General features: G+C 37.1%; 1 protein-coding gene across 1 annotated transcript in view; it reads left to right on the top strand.

Annotated features, from left to right (window-relative positions):
• The first annotated feature begins 7,317 nt into the window (after positions 1-7,317).
• The window catches only part of TM9SF3 (transmembrane 9 superfamily member 3), a 39,827-nt gene continuing 25,632 nt past the window's right edge, over positions 7,318-21,512 (top strand). The window contains exons 1-4 of the mRNA XM_008643731.2: positions 7,318-7,458; positions 8,041-8,236; positions 14,667-14,789; positions 19,612-19,772. Of these exons, the coding sequence (XP_008641953.2) occupies positions 7,333-7,458; positions 8,041-8,236; positions 14,667-14,789; positions 19,612-19,772 (606 nt within the window). The 5' untranslated portion in view covers positions 7,318-7,332. The remainder of the gene's footprint in view (positions 7,459-8,040; positions 8,237-14,666; positions 14,790-19,611; positions 19,773-21,512) is intronic.

Raw genomic sequence — 21,512 nt, 5'->3', positions numbered from 1 at the left:
CTGCTCGCGCTGTCCTGGCCGCGCGGGCCGGAGTCGGGCCCCGCGCTCTGGTTCGGCCTGAGGGGGACGCCGGAGCGCTCGGGGCAGGGCCGCCCCGTTCTCTGATCCGGTTTGCACATCCTTGTGCGGCCGGGCGCGGTGTCCCACCTTTTCCTGGAGCAGATAAACGCCCCGGCAGGTACGCGTGCTTTGTTTGGAGAGCGCTGTTTGCTCTGCCCTCCTCTCGGGAGGGTGTTTGCTCTTGCCTCAGAACACAAGCCCGAGCCGGAGCGCGGTTCTGACAGCCCCGCGGGACACGGGGTGACAGCCCGCCTCGGGGAGAGGCAGGGATAGCGTGGGAATGGGCTGGGGAGTGAGAGCAGGACGGGGACACTGCCACGGACCCGTAAGGAAGATGGGTGTATAAAATACTGCTGATTTGAGTGCTCACCTCGTGAGAGTATAGAATAGTTTTTCTAAAGTGCTTACAACATTACCACAAAAAAATTTCTAGGAAGTAAATACCAGTGCTTCGTCGGCTTCTGATCTTACATCAGAGTGTTGTTTCCTATGGCTTTCAGTGGGAGAAGGTGGAAGTTTGTGTGATAAGTTGAGATGTGATTTTGGAATGAGACTTTCATGAAAACCGTCTCTGTTTCCTGCAAGTGGAATTCGAGTGGGTTCAGATGTGGCTATGATTAAACACTGGGTCTGTCTGTCTGTCAGGACTTCTTTTTCTCTTGAGCAGCCTAGCTGGTAAACACTTGCTGAGTTTCTTATCATAGTTTTCTCTATGTGAGGTGTAGTAAAGCTTACCAAGTGCTCTTAATAAAACAGATAAATAGTGCTGATAGTTTTGGTGTAAGTGGTAGGTAATAAGTTGCCTCATTCCATGCAGTTTTGAGGATTTTAAAACTGGTTAGGATTGTGTTTGTTTTTTAAGAGGGAAAGGGAATTGCTGATGCTGCAGTTAATGACAGAAAAGTTAATCTAATATTGAGTACTTTCAAGAAACAAATATTCTTTGAACTAGTTTAGGTCCCAGTTTTGTTACTGAACCTATGCTTTAGAGTTAGGCTCCTGCTGAGGTGAGATGGTTTTCAGCATAGCACTGTGTTTATTTTAAGGGCTGGTTGGCTGGAGGGATTATTCACTGTTAAGTTAATATTGGTAATCTTCTAGGGAAAAAAAAAGCTGTCAGTTTTATTTTGTGAATTTATTTGGTTTTGAGCTCTCCCTTCAAAAGTGACTGCTGATGTTTTTTGGGTCTTCTGAATGATTGCCTAAACAGTTACCTGTGGAAATCACAAATTCCTTTTGAAGGCTTGTCATTTTTTTTCATCTAAGTACTCAACTCTGAGGGATTATAACTCTATTTTGGTTTAGTATTCTTGTTCACATAGCGTCCAGTTTATTAACATCATATGATAGGTTAGGAATAGTTGGTGTAGAAAGACAGTTACCTTTTTTTGGAAGGCTGTGTCCTTGCTTGAGTATTTTGATACTTCAATCTTGTATGGGAGATTGGAGTGGAATAGTATGGAATAGTATGAATGAAACATGACCAGGGTTTTGTAGTAGTATACTGATTTTGAGATAAAGAACCTGAAGGAAATATTCCTTAAATACTGCATTTTAATGAATTTCAGTTTAAATATTATTGCCATTGGAAGGTTAATTTTCTTATAATAAAAGTGCTTTACTACATTTTGAAGACTCTGCTCACTTTTGGAGAAGTGGAAGGGAAATTTAGGATTTGATAATCTCAAACTAAATTTTTACTGACTTTAAGACTCGAGACCTGTTGGTAGGAATACACATCCTTATCCTTATCTTTATTCTTATCCTGCTGTTTCCTCAGTGTGCAGCTCCATGTGCGCAGACGCTCGGCCAGCCTGGGGGAAGGTGTGCTGGTGCATCCTGACACAGCTGTACAGGGTGTTACCAGTGCTGAGCATGTTGGACACACAGAAGTGCTGCCTTAAGCTGCTATAACATGGAATAGCGTGCAATATGTGTGCTGTAATATGTATTGTGCTGCTATAACATGGAATAGTGTACAATATGTGTGCTATAATATGTATTGTGCTGCTATAACATGGAATAGTGTGCAATATGTGTGCTGTAACATGTATTGTGCTGCTATAACGTGGAATAGTGTGCAATATGTGTGCTGTAATACGTAATGTGCTGCTATAACATGGAATAGTGTGCAATATGTGTGCTGTAATATGTATTATATGTGTCCTTTATTTTATAATTGTGGACTTCTAAGCAAATACTATAAAAATAAGTTGTGAGAGGACTCTGCATGAAGCTCTAGGTCTATACTATTGTTTCTGGAGATACGAGGTATGGATAGTGTCATTGAATCAACAGCTATATCCTTTATCTTAAGTTTGAATTAGTCTTTGAAAATCACATCTGCCTTTCTTTGGAGTATGAATAGTATGAATACAATTGTAAGATAAAGACATGGGAATTTAAGATCAATAGTAAGTGAAGAGAAATTTTAGACACAGCATTTAAAATCTCCATTGTCTAAAGACAGTACAGCAGCATAACTTCAGACCACAACAGAACTCAGGAACTAACTTTCCAGTTAGTTCTTGTCTGTTGATTCTTTAACTTATTTTCATGCTTCAGAGCATGTCATGTACTTGCTCATTGCCTGTATTCTAATAATTGCAACATTTTTTGAGTTGTCCTATTATTTGTGGAAGTGGTAGTATCAATGTGGTACTGGTGGCCTTACCACAATGTATGCTGATCCTGCAGAAACAGGGCTGGGGGGGCTCCTGCCTGGCCTTTGCTTTCACATCTTCTGTTGCTAGACTTGTTGGAATTGATGATGAAATAGACAAACTGTAAAAGATTCTGAAATACCCCGTGGTTTTTGTTGCAGGAGAATGGTCTAGGGAGTAGGTAGCATTTTAATTTTAATGTTGCTTCAGTTTAATTGTCTGTGCTCTGTAAGCATGGAAATACATGAAAAACATTGAAAAAAAACCCAAACGCAGCCTATATGGTGTAGCAAAATTCCTAATTTATTATGGTGGAGAAAAGCATTTTTGCTTGACTTATACCCCTATGAAGTACATTAAAATCCTGAACATATCAGGCTTATTTAAAATTAGTATATTAGATCAGGAACTTTGTACAGTATATGAAAATTGTCAGTTAGAGAAACACTGTGCAAAACATTTCCGTGCATGTTAAATACTTATTTGCATATGAAGTTGTGTGCAGATGAGCAGCCTGATTCCTCTTTGAAGTTGTGTTTCCATTTTGAAGAGGTGAAATAAATGTCATGGAAGCAGGACGTGGTGTGCCTGAGCAATCTCGTGCATCTAGGAAGTGTAACAGTAAAAGTACTGCGTGTGCAGTAGATCAGCCTGTGCTGCCGGTACAGTTCTAGCCACATCTTGGTGAGGCCTACAATTCAGGGAGAAATGGAGAAGTGTTACTAGAAATAGCCTGCTGTGTCCAAAAGAGAGCATGAGGCTGAAATCCACAGTTTAATAAGGTTTGGATGTGAGCTGCAAACGTTGAGTATTATCACAGTGCTTGAAAGATAGAATATCTGTAAGATACTGAGGACAACAAGCCTTAGATATTACTTACCAGGTGAGTCTTGCTTGCTGCCTCTTGCATTTCTTGTCCTGCTTCTACAGCTTTGCTTTGCCAGTGACAGATAATGTTAGTCTTCTTTTTTCCCCTGAAAGATGTGCATTGTGGAGAGCGTCATTCCAGATTTCTATTTGAGAAAAGGAGTAAAATTGCATGTTTTCTGAAAGGAACTGTCTTGATTTGAATTTATTTTGCTGAATCATCACATGAAATTTGGCAGTTGTAATCTTCTTTTTGTCTCCATCTCTTTTTTTGCAAAGTGTTTTCCTGGTTTAAAGAGGAATATCAATAACCTGACAGTCTCGTATCTTTTTCTGCAACCTTTGGTATACTGACTTAATCTAGCCTTACTTGTTTTGTAGAAGAAATAGTCTATTTTAGGGTTACCATGCTAATTTCTACAGCTGTGCAAAGAAGACATAAAGTTGGTTTCCACACATGAGTGCCCTGTTGGGTAACAGGAAAGAAAGATGCCTGTGCTATACTGAAGGTAGTCTCAGTTTTGCTATACTTGAATCGTTTCTAAGCTGTATAGATGTATGGAAATTGTCTTGGTATTAAGCCGCAAAGTGGTGCACACCCCCAGTTTTTCACTAGTTGTATTACATGGAAGAGATGCACTCCTGGCCAGGTCAGATTGCACAAGCTTCCTGCCAGTTTAGTGTCCTGCAGGAAACTAGAGTGGACCCATCAATACCAGCAACAAGGAAGAACTACAGATTGGTTGGACGTGATTTTGGTTTGTACAGACACATCCGTGCAGCCCAGTGCTCTGAACAGGCAGCGTGACCATATTGTGCTGCTTTGGAACAGATGTCCTCAGCTGTGATGAGGGTTGGGGATGGTACGTAGTTGCACTTGAGGTGCAGGTTGGTCCTCTACCACATGGTTGGCATTACAGAAAAAAGTTCCTGAAGGTTTATCTCCCCTCAATCAGACTGTAACAGCTATGTTACAGTAGGTAACTTGCGTCGATGCTGAGACTTTTCAGGCTGCATCTATAAATATATCATTATATATTCCATATAGTTACTGAAATTACTGAGCTGATATTAAACTTAGTGCAGAAGAATATCCAAAGCTTACAGACATTTTTTCATAAATTACAGCAAGTGAAACATAAATAAAATTGTGTTTTGTAGTCTTTTCTCACATGTGGAAGTACTGAACTACGTGAATTGTAGCACCATGACCAAGTTGTTAAATGTTTGTGTCTGTGAATATAATTAGGATATCTGAGCTATATGCAGTATATTATCCCTTCATAGGAACCAAAACCAGAAGAGCTTGCTGAGATCTACCAGAGTACAGATTGCAGTATCTTATTTGTTGACCGTCTTTGCCTTGTCATTTAATATGTTCATCTTGGCTTATTTTATGTTCTCTCTCTCGTAGCATGACCTTTTTGCTGAGAGGTGTATTACATGTAAGCCTTCTCAAAACCTAGTGGTCCTCATAAAGTGATGGTACAGCCTCCTACAAGATACTCTAGTGCTTTGTCTTGCCTAAATAAGTTTTCCTTTGTGTTGGCATTGTTATTTGTTGTAGATGTTTTGATATTATGAAGGCACTAATGAAAAAGAAAACAAACCAAACAAAAACACCACTACCAAACCACCACAAACTTGAACTCTTTAATAGGGCTGTGTTCTTACTACCAAATTACCTTTCCACTAGGCTAAGAATGTAAGGATGAGATATGTCATGTCACAGAAATGTATTTAAATGTGGAAGCTCATCTTTATAACTGACAATGAGCAAAACCCAACATATGTAAGGAGAAGAAAATGTCCTTGAGTTTTTACTAGACACCACCCCCAAACTTAAGCTGAAGTTGCTTTAGTTGTTTTGCTTACTACAGCACTCTTGATTTGGGTGCACCTGATGGATGGCAAACGGCTGTGCTAAGGACTGCTTGAGTGTGTGGTGTAGCCTGGGCTGGCTGAGGTGGTGTGTTTGTTTATGTAGCAGTCCTGAACAGATTTATATCGTGCTCTTCTGGGGTGACTGTGAGAAAGGAGGAAGTAATAAATGCAGAGTGAATTCTTTACATTTGATCTGGCTCTTTTGCTCTCTAGAGCAGGCTGATGGCATCTTGGAGTCATTGTGGGAAAAACTTGTAAGCCCTGAAGAGGGACTAAACACCATGCAGATGAGAGACGATTTGTTATTGCAGATGTTGTAATTACTATTTAGTTACATTGGTAGATCAGAAAATATAGCAAGATTTTGCATATTATGTTCTTAATCTGTTAGTTTCTGCTTCTTCTGTCACTTCTGGTATGGTTCCAAAAACTTGGAGGTCCCAGCTCAGTATGAAGCATGTCAGAAACAAGCAGCTAAGTAAAGCAGTGGTCAGTGCTTTCTTTATTCAGGCACTGTCAAAGATGTCACAGACCTAAGGATGTTGTCATATTCTATTACTGAAGGCTGAACAGAGACATAGGTCAACTCACATGTAAGCTGTTTGGTACAAGTAGTGCTAAAGTGGGCTCTTGACAAGTTAAGACCATTTTGAGAAAGGGCTGGAAATATGTTCTGCAGCTGTTAGAGGAAGAAACAGAAGACATGGTAGACGTAACAGGCTAGGAAGAGATACAGACCAGCTTGTCCCGTGCTCCCTTGGCAAGAGCTAGAGGCAGATTTGAAGTGCAGATTCCGCTGTCTGCTTCTGCAGCTGAGGGGGTTGGAACTGTGATTTTGCTTTCTTTCTGTTTTCTTTCCCAACTTTCTTTGGACAACTGTGCTGCACCTCTTACTGTGTTGTTTACTTTTTCTTTGATCCTTCTTAGATATTCTTTACCTGTCAAAAATGTTCTGAAGTGTGTACTTTGCAAAGGGGCAGGTTTGTGAAACTGATAAGTGTTTGGTCTCTGCTGCAGCTCAGAATGAAATTAGTAAGATATTTTAAGTTTCTTGTTGGAAATCACTCACATAAGAGGCTAGAATGACCCTTGTACATCTTTTGTAAACAAACAAGATGAGCCTTTAATTGAGATGGCATGTTAGTTTAAAGGGATTAAATTATTTTCCAAAGCATGTTTGTTTAAATCCTTGAGTTAACTTTAAACACCTCATATGAAGAATTTTTTGCATTCTGCATGTACCTAATTATTTCTGCATTAACCTCTTGGTATGACTGTGGTTGTTCAGAATAAATGGAGTTGAAGAATCTTTGTTCATTTGTTAAAAAGGGAGACACAGTACCGTATTCAGTATTTCAGCTGTGCACTATGTAATAGTTGTATCTAATTAACTTTTTACTTTCTTTTCTTCTCCAAGATGTTCTGTGTCTGTATTTTGGTCTTATAATAGTACTTTATACTTCTGTACCTAAAAAAATTCAGGACCTATACAGTGATTTGCTTTCATATGGATATAGTTATAAGTAGGTAGGTTTTTTATGCATTAGAAGTTACATTGCTGTCCCTGTCCCTCTTGTTCTGTTGAAATTATAGGTGAAGAAGTTGTATTGGGTGAGAGGTTTTGTGTAGTAATCGGTAAATCTGATACCTCATCCAGATGCATACAGATGTAATGCAAGTTACTATTTCAGATCACATAATTTTCCTGAATTTATCAGTATTTGAATACTGATAGATTAATGACTTTAAGTACTTTTTTTGTTATTCAGACATAAAAAGGGCTTGAAAAAAAAATACTGGCTCCTAGACAAGGAATATGTTTTCCTGGATAACAGTAGCTGTGGAAAGTGAAGAGTGAATGTTCCCAGAGAGAATTTCATGGCAGCCACCAGACTTCTTGCTGTTCTGTTTTTTCTCTGTGAGAATGTTAGAAATGCATCAAAATACAGTTCTTCTGTGTGTCTTTGGCTCTTGGCTACTGCAGGTATGCAACAGTTTAATTTTAGTGCTTCCTGTGAGGCATTGTGCTCTTCTGGGAATTTTGAATGCAATTTATATCCTTGCTAAAATGAAAGGGAGCTGCATTTTAGGAAAATACAGTATGTCTGTCAGTGTGGGTAGAATGCCTGACTTCTTTGCGAAGATCTTGTTTAACAAAGACCTTAATTTGGTGTTTCCTTTCTTTCAGTTGAGATAAGCAGAGTTTTGCTTTTAATTGATCTATGTTTTCACAAAATTAGTAAAAGCTTATTTATTTTCAAGACTCATGCTTCTTTCCACTTCTGCTCATTGCATCTTCTATGTCTTTTTAAATCCCTCTTGTCTGATACTTCACTGATAGGCTCTAAGAAACTGTATGATCAATTTGGCTTTTTTTTCTAAGAAAGCAGGCTGAACATTTTATCCTAGAATCCCTGTCATGCAAAGACAAAAATGCTCAGCTGTCTTTAAGTGTAACTTTTGCCTGTGATTGATTAACTGCCCTTCTAGTTATTATGAATGAGAGCTTCTTGAACATTTTTATTCTGCTGGGCTTCTCATCTAACTCAATAACTTTATCTTTCAGTACCAAGATAAAGAGGAAGTTGTTCTATGGATGAATACTGTAGGACCCTACCACAATCGCCAAGAAACATACAAATACTTCTCTCTCCCCTTCTGTGTGGGATCAAAAAAAAGCATCAGCCATTACCATGAAACCCTAGGGGAAGCACTTCAAGGAGTTGAATTGGAGTTTAGTGGTCTTGACATCAAATTTAAAGGTAAGCAATTCAAAGTGCATTTAGTCACTTAAAAAAAATACACAAACTCTTCAAACTTGATCTTTTAATGAGAAGAACTGAAATTTTGTTGCTGCTAGAAACTGAGTGTATTTTTTATTGTTGTTTGGTACACCCTGCAAGGTTGTGTACTACCATTAGCTTTTGAGTTTACAGTGAAATTTCCGTCTATGTGCCCTTGAAGGAGTATGCTTGCAGCAGATATGTGCTTCTGAAGTAACTGATATCATTTTACAAAGTAAAACTAAGTTTTCTGCGTATGAATGTTTAAATAGGTACTGGAATTAATATTCTGGAATTATCAATTCTGAAGATGTAATTTTTTCCTGTGATGTTGAATACTTGCAAATCTATATTTGAATACAAATTGAATACTTGCAAATACTACCTTGCAAAGAGGTAGCAAGGGCTCAACATCTCAAAGTTCCACCTCAACACAAAGATGATTGTGTCCTTCTGGTTACTGTCTATTTCAAAATAACTTTGACAAATACCTTTATATATTGTCTCAAACTCATTATATGCCAGTCAGGATGGAGCAGGATGAAGCTGGTCTGTTTTTTTTTTTCCTGTTGTTTCCTGTCCTCACCATCTTGCTGTAATATTCCAGAGAAAACATTTAACTTCTTCCGCAAATATATTTCCTGATATTAAGGCCTGAGTCTTCTATTGCATAATTTCTCTGTGTGTGTCCTTTCAGATATCTGTGGCTAGTAATTGCAGAACTTCAAATATTTAACAGATTATTTTTGCCTCTTGAATTTTAACATTTATAAATTTAATTCAATTTGTGTTTCTGTGTATCTTTTTTTCCAGAACACTGCACTTCATTGCATCACTAGTGCTTAACTGGATGGACAACTTAAACATAGTATCTCATCTGAGCATTTACAGTCAGATGGGATTTAGCTTTTGTAAGCTGTAAAAGTTTTATCCAAAATTGGACGTATGCAAAATAAGAGACCTGATGATGTTTTTGGTAGCAGTAGGATAAGTTGAATAAAAGATTTTTAGAAAGTTTGTTAATACCTTAAATTCTTCATAATTTTTAAATTTGCATTTAGGATAGCATTGCCACATTAAAGGAGTTTGGAGTTGAATCTTTCCTTTTAAGAAACGTGCAGTATGTGTACAAACACTGGAACACAGTCCCCACTACTGGTTTGTAACACTTGTAGCATGCTGCAAATTTTACTCAATGTGGGAGAAATAGTTTCCTTGTCAAACTTCATAGAATGTCCTCAGAAACACAAAATGGAAAGAAGAGTGAAGGCAACTGGCAGCAATTCAACACAGTGGTGAAGATTAATAAAACTTCTATTATCAGAATATGGTAAATGTTCGTTTCGACAGCCAATTCAATGTGTAATTTTTACTTCAAGTACCCCAACTTTACAAAGAGATTCTTTCATTCCTGTGACAAATGCACTCTCTAGGTGCAGCACCAAATTGAAAAGACTAGATGGTTTGTGAGCTGATGTTCACTGCTATGATGTAGCCAATGCACAGAATTTTTAAAAATTTAGTTATTGTTACTAACATCTTGAACCTTAGTATATATTGATAATCTGTATTGGACCTGCAGTGACTTGAACTCTCAACCAAAGTGGCTGCAGGTCAGATGTTTTTTATAAAGCAGATGGTACATGGTAGCTGGTTGATTACTAAGTATGTGTACATGATGTGTGAAACTGTACGTGTACATGCATTTCTAGATTTTTCTCTTGCAGTCTTCTATCCTCTGGATAGCAGATGAAGACAATAATCTCTTTGCTGTTAACTGTCATCCAGCAGCTTCTGCATCAGGAGCTGTTTCAGTATTTCTGGCAGTGGTCCATGAAGTGAAATCTATGAATGGCAGTCAAGTCTATTTTACTATCCTTATTCTGCTGTTAAAAGTATTAAAATAGTCTTTTTTCCAAATTTCAGAGCAACAAGTATAAATTAATTGTAACAGTAATTATTAGTATTTAACATGAAAGTAGTATTTAATATGAAATTATGTAAAATTTGTGTAATCCAAATCCCCTTGATATACAGGTTTTTAAAGGAAAGAAGTAGAGCAGAAGATTGCAATGTGAGATTCATTTTTTTAGAGGCTTAAAAGCTGTCATGAACCCAGTACAATTTATATCCAATTTATGTGTTGTAAAATTTGGATTTTATAGACCAGTCCTTAAAGTTCAGCATTTGTATAGGCAATTGTTTTCCAGTTTGATTATTGAAATGTGATGGTAGCTCACTTTTTGAGTTTTTCAGTGACATTTTAAAGGTAGACCTTGTTATTGCTGAAGTGGTGTTTACTTTTTTTTTTTTTTCCTTGTAACTAGATTATATCAGTGAAATTGAAATAATTGTTTTTTAATGAATAAGTTTTATCTCAGTGTGATTGATGCATGCTTCAACTCTGCACCAGTGGTCCAGAAGTTGCTGCAATTAAATTGAAACAGGGCTGTTGGTGTTTTTGTGGGTGGTCTGTGTTTTTTGGTTGGTTTTTGTTTTCCTTTTTGTTAACAGACAGAGGCTTAGTTTGGTTCCAATAGATTCATGTGTTTTTAAGTAAAAGATACAGCTTCAAGGACTGTTGAGTATCTAAAATCTGCAGCTGAAATAATTAAGATAATAAGTTATAAACTTGCACAGATTTTCTTCATGAATATGTGAATCATATCTGAGTTAACAGGCATCTGTGCTTTTCTTTATGTGCATTTGGCATTATGCTAAGATTAACAGTTACAGGCATTTCTTTCTCTTTAAATGAGTATTTTATGAGTTTACAAAATTAAATTAGATTTGAACTTCATACTTTATGTTTTTATCCTCTGAAGTGAGTAAAGGGGAAATACAATTGTTCTAATAAATTTGCTTCTGTAATAAAAAACAATTCCCTTCTCAACACTGTTTGACTGGACAGCAGTAGCAGGTAAAGGTTCATCGTATTCAAAGAATTGTTTAGGCTACAGCTGTTATTAGCTGAAGTACTAAACTGCGTAAGTAAAACTGGCAGTTGAATCAGTAGGTATTGCTTGTGTTTTTGAACTAGAATAAAGAAATTATGATTTTGCAGAAATGTGCCCTTCTGAGAGTGAAGGTTTCCACTTGAACTCTCATAGTGGTGACTGGTGGGGCAAATCTACAGTGTATTCAAGTCTCCCTGAAGTAGTGTTTCTTGTATTTAAGTGTGGCCTCTGAAAGGACACATGCAGTCATACAAGATAGCTGGATTTTCCTTCTGTTACAGTATGAGCAATGTTGTTCTTATATCACAGGTGTGAAGTCTGTATAAATACCTGTGTGAAGAAAGTAATGAATTATTAACATACACTTACATTGTAATATAAACTTTAAGTTTTCAGTTGACTTAATTATCTTGTCAAGCTAAATCTAGGATAGTAATGCTTTTTAATTAATATGACAAGTTTTTTACTCAAGTATTTGAGTGACATCTTCTGTTACACGAGACCTAGGAAATTATTAAATATATTGAACATTGGGATTACAGCAACTTCAATTTGAAAATTTTGGTGTTACCCTACAGTGCCATTAGAGAAGATGAATTGAAAGAGGAACAGGATGTTTTAACAGAATTGCATTTTGCACTTCTTCAGAAATGTTACTAAATGACCATATTTCTAATGGAGAATTCTTCGCCCAAACTTCATTCTGCAACGCCTCTAGAATATATGGCAGCCATCCAGGATGACATTTAGTGTTGTCAGATATAATGAAGTTTAATATGGTTCACATACTTGAATAAAACCCCATTGATCTGACTGTTCATAGGAAATTTGAAATCTGGCTGAGCACACTTGCTTTTCTAATGAGTCATGCTTTCATGCTTTTAAAAAACTTCCTGAATGTGCTACTGATGTTACTGAAGCTTTATTACAAAGCAGATATTACCTCTTTGACATCCCTGATGCAGATGCAACACATAACCTGCCTTTAACTTCAGTCTCCTCTTAGATACACACCCAGCCATAACTTGGATAAGAATTCTCTAACATAAAAAAACTTTAGATCTGGTAAAGCTGTAATGAAGTAGACATCGGGTTCCCCAGCCACCAAATGCTGTTCTAAGCTTCTTTCATTTAGTAATTTAACACAGTGGATTTAAGCTTGACCACCTAATCCTGTCCTGTAACTAAATGACAGCTTCAGCTGTCAGTGGCTGGAGAAAGGAGCACATGACTTCATTCACTTGTTTTAGGGGGAGGTGAGAGGAACTGTACAGTGCAGTATGGCTGAGGGTGACATAATAGTCCCTATGTAATGTCATGCCTGTGTTTTGCAAGAATTGAATGAGATTGTTTCTAATGATAACGCTGGGGTTTTATGTGTGTGCCCTGGAGCAACTTGTAACAGAATTAATCCAGATTTGATTATACTATCTCTGTGATGTCTTCTGGTATTCTGAATGCTGGGAGTAAGATCTATAAAAATGGGTGAAGACAGATTTTTTCGTGGCACAGTGCTATCTGCAGACTGGTGTCAATGCAGTCATTTCACTTCAAATGATATTTCAAAGTCTTTTTTTTTTTAACAGCAGCAAACCTCACTGTTTATATCCTAAAGCATTATATGCAGAATGGCTCATTTCAGTTAGTCAAACTGAAAAAATTCCACAGTCTGAAAGCCCCTGGAGTAATTTAGAGTAGGTTGCAGTCCTAACCTACCTGTGCTGGTACCGCTGTGAACCAGAGTCACCTAAAGCCAGCCTGCCCCCCCCATAACACTTACCCAAAACAGGCTTCTTGCTTTGGCACTGGGAAATGCTTTATTTAACAGCCTCTATCAGTTTCTCTTTTACCTGTGTTTTAATTCACAACATATTTTCATTTGACCTGTGTGTTGAACAATCCTTTAAGTCAAAAAATGTAGTATTAGAAAGGTGTTATCCTTTATTTGAATATAGTATGACAGTGAAGTGCCAAATATTTTGGAAAGAATCCGTACTTAGCAACAAATCCAGAAAATAATGATTCTGGGGTTTGTGGGTTGGCTTCTTTTTTGTCCTTTTAATTAATGTCAAGACAATTAAAAAATCTGTTAAAATGAAAAAGTGTCAAGCAGAGGCATTTTGGGGGTGGGAGGAAACATAGTCCAAAAAGTATAGGATCCAGCTCAGTAGAGGTGTAAGTGCAAACTTGAATTTGTACGTCTGTTTCAGCTGTGGTGCCAACTTTAATGGCTTCCCTCTCTTGAATGTACCAGTATGGGCCCTGAAAATGTTGTCCATGCACTAAAAGTCTTCTTGGTGCATTTGTTGACTTGAATGGTTTTGTTATTCTCTTTTTTTCTCCAGAAAAAAAGTTTTGTTGAGCAGATGTACTTGACGTATTTTGATTTTTGTTGTTATTAGAGAAATTATGTTTTGTGTTCTGTTTATCTAAATATTCTGCTTGCCTTTGCTTTTTCTGTGCAGGTGATTTGATTCTCCTTTTAAGCTTTATATTGTAGTTAGTGTATAGAAGAAAGTAAGCTGAATTTTGATACAGATTAGAGCTGTACTTAGGGCATAAATTAATTTTATCTACTAAAATGGGTCCTCAATTCCAGTGATGACAAAAAAGAGGAGAGGAGAAGATGGAATTCTTTACTTGTACTGTGTTTCACTATTTGTAGCGTGAAAACAATTACTAAGATGTAGATGAGGGAGCTTGTGTCTGAATCTGTTGCTCTCTGAAGTCCTGTAAATATGCCCTTTTGTCTTTCTTCACTTGAAAAGGAAACATTAGTGAAGGAAACTGGAATGCAAAAGAATGGCTGCTAACAGTATAACTTAGGAACTGTAGATGGGGAAGAATAGCTTTCTGGCTGAAGGAGGTGGATTTTCAAATGCAGCCTCTTGTACATTCTTTGCATTAGTCCTATTTTTGTCGTCTCTCCTTTTTTTTTTTTCTATCTTTACTCTGATTGCTTTGTTTCTCCCTTAGTGGTAGTTTCTTCAAAATTGCTGAGAACTTTAAAAAGTTTTAAGGTTTTTTTACAAACACTATTCCTAGTCAGTAAGGCTGACTATACTAAAATAGAGAGATAATGTTGTAAACAATTTTAGGTATTTGTTAATAATTTCATACCTCTTGTTAAAGAGGTCTCATGATCTGTTCAGGTGAATCTGCCATCAGCTTTTGTACCTTAATTTAGTGTGGGTGAAGCAGCAAAAGGATACTGTGAAACCTTTCCTTATCCGATATGTTGGAAGCTTCTGCATGCAGAAGTGTAGATTTCTGTAAACAATCATGTATTTGCTTTAGTGGTTCCTTTTAAAGTGTCCTTTTTGGTTACCTACTTGAGGATAGCCAAGACAGCTTGGAGACTTCAGCAATGTCCATTCCCCCATTTGCATGGTTTGCCTTCACTTTGAGCTAGTTCATGAATAAATCTTTAATTGTGGTTTAATTTTTTGCAGATGATGTAATGCAGACTACTTACTGTGAAGTTGACTTGGACAAGGGAAGAAGAGATGCATTTGTGTATGCTATCAAAAATCACTATTGGTACCAGATGTATATTGATGACTTGCCAATATGGGGTGAGTGATATTATGCATTAATAACTGGATTACACCTACTCAAGTCCTGTTCTGGTGGGTTCCATGGAGTCATTTAATGACTAAGCTTCATTACAAGAATTTCACAAGAATATAAAACTTGCATGCAAGTCAAATTCACAAGAATAGGAAACGAAGTAATAGAGGACATAGTCTTAAGCTGCACCAGAGGAAGGTTAGGTTGAACATTAGGAAGAATTTCTTCACAGAAAGGGTGATTAGATATTGGAATGGGCTGCCCAGGGAGGTGGTGGAGTCACCATCCCTGAAGGTGTTTAAGGAAAGACTGCATGTGGCACTCACTGCCATGGTCTAGTTGACATGGTGGTGTTAGGTCATAGGTTGGACTCAGTGATCTCAGAGGTCTTTTCCAACCTAATCAATTCTGTGTGATTCTGTGTGGAATAAGTTGGAGGATTATTGCATTGAAAGAACAGTAGAACGGCTGTACTAGTGAATTACAAAAACAGTGAAAAGCTATTCTGTTTCTCAAGCCCTGATTAAATAACAGTAAGCTCTTAGGTTTAAACTTGTTCAAATGTTCAAGTGAGTGGTATTTAGATAGGTTACACATAAGGTTCGTGTTACTGTGATCCTGAATAACAGGTTTCATAAAATTATTTCAGAATTTAAAATTTATTTTGCTACTTTATTACTAATGCAAAAGCTGTTTGGTTTACTTTTATGGTAATTTAGTGGCTGTTAACAGTGTTGCTTTGTAGTCTGTGTTTATATGGAGTTTTATTTTACTTGTTCTTTTAAATTTCTCCTCTCCTCTTAGTTCTCAAAATTTCTTTTGCTGAATATTATTAATCTGGGCTAAGAAGTGCTTGTGTCTTGAATAAAAATGTGTGTATCTTTAGTGCCATTGTCTCCTAAGGTCTCTGTGTTTTGTTGCTCCCTCATAACCTGTGATCATATAACTAGTAAAGAGTGCTCTGCAGATTACACTTTGCACCGATAGCAATCAAACAAACTCCCCAAGGCCTGATCTCCCTGTCGGTAGATATAAACTGAAAGGAAATGAAAAACAGCCATGAAATGTTTTGGTAAGGTAAGGTCTTGGTTGCCTGTGTTCCATGAAAGAGGTAAACCTGCCCAAACTAAACAAAATGCCACAACACATAGAAAAACGCAGTTCAAGTCATGTGAGAAAAGTTCTTTGATAGCTGGTATGAATATTGCTATCCATCATTCATTCGTTTTGACACAAAGGGTGCCTTTTTTTAGTCCTGTAATTTTAATTGGTTTTAGAAAATGTCTGTCTGATGAACATGGCAGAAATATTAACACTTTATTTATTTATTTATTATCTATCTGGTCGCCAGGAAGGTCTGGGTTTTTTTGGTTTTGTTTTAATGTGTCTGTTTTCAAGAGATACCATTATCATGCCTGAGGAGAAGTACTTAGGTATTGATTTTGTTCTTTTCAGCTGATTTGCTTATTGTGTGTGATGGCTCTGTAGCAGGACTTGGAGTAGACCTGAATTACTTGGTGTGGCCTTTACTGTACTACTTGTGCACTTGCTGGTAGGCTGTTTAAAAGCATGCATGACTGACAGTTGTTGCTATAATATTTTTTATGGCTTTGGCCTTTCAGCAAAAGACCAATGAATTATTTTTCTAGACTAGTGACAGGTGTGTAGGCTTTGAATTGCCCAGGGATGATGGATGCTAAGCTGACTTTTTGGAATCCTATGTGACTAACAAGTCTTGGAGGCTTTGTTTTTTAGGATTGATTTTTCTGGTCATGTTTCATCATCTAAAATGCCAAAGAACAAACATACATACTAAATCTCCTATACACTGACAAATTTTATGCTCTCAGCTAAAAATCTGTTTTCCTGTGATTTCAGTGTTTTTAATGTTCCCCAGTAGTATCCTTTTTATGCACAAGAAGTCAGCTAACAAACATGTAGAATCTGGGTATCATCTTTCTAAGAAATTAAGAAGCTGGTTTTGACAGTTGAGAACCAGGATTTCAAGCTGTGATACATAATAGCTGACTGCAGCATCATAAGTACTGCTAATATTATGTAAGGATATAACCTGACATCAGGTGTGAAAGCAAGCGATGCTGACAGTTTTGGTCTGTGTCTCCTGAGGGTTAGGTAAAACTAGCAGGACTGCAGATTGGTCAATCTTAGCCTGACTTTTATTCAAAAAAATTAATCAGCTCTTGGTAGGGGGCTGAGAAAGCAGTTGATGCACCTGAACCAATCAAAAGTGTTTATCTGTAAGTCTGAATGAATCTTTTGGACCTTTGTGTTCCCAGTACAGTGGAGAAAACTGTGAATATAGCTGACCTGCAATAATTTTGGTTTTCCTGGGTCTCTGTCCAACAACAGAAATGTTTCAGGCTCTGAGGGCTGCTTAAAACTTAAAGCACTGAGACTTTTGCTGCTCATTGAACAGTTTTCATTTTAAGTATTTCTGGTTTGAATATGGCATGAATGATACCGTACACATGCCTCAGCCAGCTTGCTGGTGCCTTTCAGTGTGTTGTACAGACTTGTCTAGTACCACGTAATGTGGTGGCAGGTAGAGAGACTAAAGAAAGCAAGTATCTTTTGCTCGATTGTCTTTTTATAGCTGTAACTATTTCTAAATAGTTACTTAATGTCAGTAATTATAAAGAAGAAAACCATTAGGACTGTTTAAGATAATGTGGGTGTAAGAACTTAAGTAGTTATGACAGCATCTCAGAAATACTCTGAATACTGAGAAGGGGTTTTTTGGTTTTATGAAGAAAGTGTCCAGAATTGGTTACCCTCAGTTTGCATTAAAAATAGCTTGTGCTGAGTGACTTTTTTTGTTACTGTGTGAGGGCTGTCATGTTGATCCACTTTATTTGGATTACCTATCTTGAGAACCTTACTAGCCAGCATGTATTGTATATACTGTATCACCCAATATCCTATTTTTTTCATTGTTGATTCACATCTTGTAGCTGGATTAAACCAAAATTTTGTTCCCTAAATGTAGATGGGTAGAGTCCTTTTTTAGTGCTACCAAAAGAAAGCTATCTCCGAAGAGTTTAAAAGAAAAGGATTCAGATGGTGCTAAGGCGTGCTGAGAATTCTAGGCAACTTCTCTTTAATTCTATTCTTAAAGCAGACCATTCACTTCTCTGGGCTCATCCAGATGTATTCACGGCACTCCTCCTGTCTCCTGGCAAACTTTAGTTAAGTTCATCCTTTATGTTCTTTATGGTTTTCCACCTTGCTAAGGCTCACTGGTATCATTAATTCTTAAAATTCTCCTGAGAAGTCCTCAAAATACCCTGTAAGGAGTACTCTATTTTCCGTAAAGACTAGGCATAAATTAACCTTTATTAACTGCTGATAATTGAGGGTAATGACATCAAACTGCTGTTTGATGGCTCTGGAAGGTTTATACTATTTTCTAACCTGAAAAAGGCAACCAGATCTTTTTAAGTGCCTCCAGAAAAAATTATTCCATTTTATATTTTTTCCTGAATTGCTGTCCCACAGTGGCACAAGAGATTAGCTTTGATTGTTCCAGGACATTCCCTAAGTATGTGGAGCACTGTGTTAGTTCATTCTTTCAGTGAGGGATTGATCAAAATGTTCTTTAAGTAGTTTAGAGGTCTGTGTTGTCATGGTTCTGGATACTACCATGGGAACACATGGCATGCCAGGCGCCAGGCTATATGGTGGAGGCACGAACTGGCACGTGTTTCATGTGGATGGCATATACAAGGCAATCCTGACATATGAGCATGAGTAAAAAACTTGACATAAAAAACACAGATGATGCACAAAGGGCTTTCCTTCATGTAGCTGGTGGTTTGTGATAGCCTGTTCCATATCCTTTGCCTAATTGTTGTCCCATTCCCTCCACCCTTGTATACCTTGAGTGCTGCTTTTATTGTGACTTTCTGTCCTGTATATTTTGTATGTGATCTTTGATCTTGACATCGAAGATGACAACCTGTAGCCTGTGAACTTGTTGACTGTTAGATTTTTTCTATTTTCACTCAGCATAGTACAGTCTCGAGAATTCTTATGTAGTAGATGAGACATTTTGCACTAACTTACTGAAAATTAATAACTTATTCATAGAATGATTTGCATGGTTTGAGTTGGAAGGGAAGATAAAGATCATCTTGTTCCAAACCCCTGCCTGGGCAGGGACACCTTCCACTAGATGAAGTTGCGCAGAGCTCCCATCCAGCCTGGCCTTGAACATTTTCAGGGATGGGACAGCCACAACTTCTCTGGGCAGCCTGTTCCAGTGTCTCACCATTCTCACAGTAAAGAATTTCTTCCTAATATAAAACCACATTTTTGGCAAGCATTGGAAACTTGTGTGCAAACGAGAGCACAAAGCATGTTTTGGGAAGTCAACTAATGAGGATTACAGAGTGAAAGTAAAATTTTTAAGAGGAAGAACACTGAGTGAACAAATAGGTGGAAGATGGAAAATTAGAGAGGTTTTGGCTAAGTTCTGTTAGGGAAGATGAATATGTATTTAGCTAGTTGTTTATCTGGTAAGAATTGCAAACAAAAGTAGAGGCACTATTGTTGGGTCTTCTGCAGTGTTTGTAGCTGCATGGTTTTTCTTTTAATGCCATTACAAAATGCTTCTTGCAGAGACCTGTGGATTGAAAGTGGAGTCCAGGTATTAGTGTTGAAAAGAAGAGCATAAGGTCTTCTGTGTTCTCTTTATTTATGTTGCTTTTTTAGCTGGCAAAACTTTTGTAATCCATATTTTTTAAAAATAAATGCAAAATATCTGAAAAGCGTACCTGTAATAGATGCTTACACTTGTTTCCTATGCAGGGATTGTTGGAGAAGCAGATGAAAATGGAGAAGATTATTACCTTTGGACTTACAAAAAACTTGAAATTGGTTTCAATGGAAATAGAATTGTAGATGTCAATCTGACCAGTGAAGGGAAGGTGAAATTGGTACCAAACACAAAAATCCAGATGTCATATTCAGTAAGTAATTTGGTGATGCAGGTCTAATAAGAAATTCTACATGGTGAAATGACTCAGAAATAGGTACTTGTATACTGCAACATGTACTGATACTTCAGGCTATGTTAGAGGAAGATGCATCTTCCCTCTCTCAATTATTTTGTTCCGTTGCTGAAAAACCTTGATAGATTTATTAATAACAAATGTAAAATTATGATTTTTGGAATACTCCAAACAAACTGGAGCTTCTATAACGTGCAGCAAAGTGTTGGAAAGGAAGATATCCTGAAAGGATGGAGACTAGAGGTATAGAGGACCCTTGAGAAGGTACACATTGTCTTCATATTTGGACTTCTGATATTTGCATCATAGGTTTGAACTGGAATCTGAGCTACGATAAGAACCCACTGTAAGCCTTTATGCTTTGCAAGCAGTTAATATCAAAATTTACTTTGTTTTGCAATTCCAGTAGAAATTTCTTATTTATATAATATGATTAATAAGGTTTTAAGTTTCTGAAGCTCTTCTGCTATGATATTGAGTTGCTGTGATAAAAGGTAATTAATAAACAATCCTTGCTGGGTGAGACAACAAATTAAGTTTTTCAGCTTTCCCCTTTACATAGTTGATGTTACTTAAATCTGTGATGGTTCACTTGTCATGTTCACCACATTTGTATAGTGAAACCATTTCTTAATGCATTGCTTTTCTACCATGTGTTAGCAGTGGATGTCAGCATAGGATTTTATTTCAGAGGATATTCTTGCCACAATTACATTTGTGCTGAATAAGTTGTACAGTTTGAAGTGCAGATAACTAGGTTTTGTATGGACTTTTCAGAATTACATTTACACTGATCTCCCTGTTTTTACTGCAAAATTGATAGTAGAAATTTCAGAATTTGCTGTTTCAAATTCTACCAGCATTGTGAAGTCCATTTGCTCTAAATTTTAAGTTAGCACTGAGTAGCAGCCAGTAATGAAAATAACATAAGATATTCCCTTAAAATACTTTTTATGTACAAAGCTCAGGACTTCTCTGTCTGATTCTGTTGGCACCACTGGGCAGTTGCTGGGCTGGCCTGTGTGTGGTGTTTAATTCACAGAGTGTCTCTGGTGGATTTGTTCTAAGCTGTGCTTCATAGTGGCAGATGCTCTAATGAGAAATGTATCTGCTTAAAACTGTTTTGAAAGCTATTAATGTTTTGAGCTACTAATCTTGAACAAGGTTGTAATTTTAACTGAAGAACATTAGTATCAAACCTCAAAGTAAGTACTGCTGGAGTCGTGGGGTTTTTATATTTCTCAGGACTGTGGTGAGTGATTAGGGTGTTCAATCTACATTTATATGCTTTCTTCTACACTCAATAAGAGAACAGCTTTTGAAAAGGATAGTTCCTTCTCGTGTATTATAGTTATGTACAAGGTGACTGCATTTGTTTCAATTTCATTAAAAATCCTGGTATTTGTAATTTTTTGGCATGCTTTTGAAAGAGATTTTCAGGTAAGCTTGTATTTAGTTTCTAAAATTGTTTTAATTTTAATTTTTAAATGCAATCATGCAAAAATTCTCAAAAATACTTTGTGCTACCATATTAGTACCATGTAGTTCATTAATGCAATTATATTTTCCAAATCCAAAGCAGTCCTCTCTGCAGGTGGTGGAGAACTAACAGCAGTAATATGCTGTTATCCAGTGACAGTATGTTCATAAACACATGCTTTTCCAAATTGTCTAGATTCATAGTAATGGTAAATAGAG

This window comes from Corvus brachyrhynchos, unplaced genomic scaffold (assembly GCF_000691975.1).
Source record: "Corvus brachyrhynchos isolate BGI_N302 unplaced genomic scaffold, ASM69197v1 scaffold61, whole genome shotgun sequence".
Lineage (NCBI taxonomy): Eukaryota > Metazoa > Chordata > Aves > Passeriformes > Corvidae > Corvus > Corvus brachyrhynchos.
This window is presented reverse-complemented; position numbering and strand designations above follow the sequence as displayed.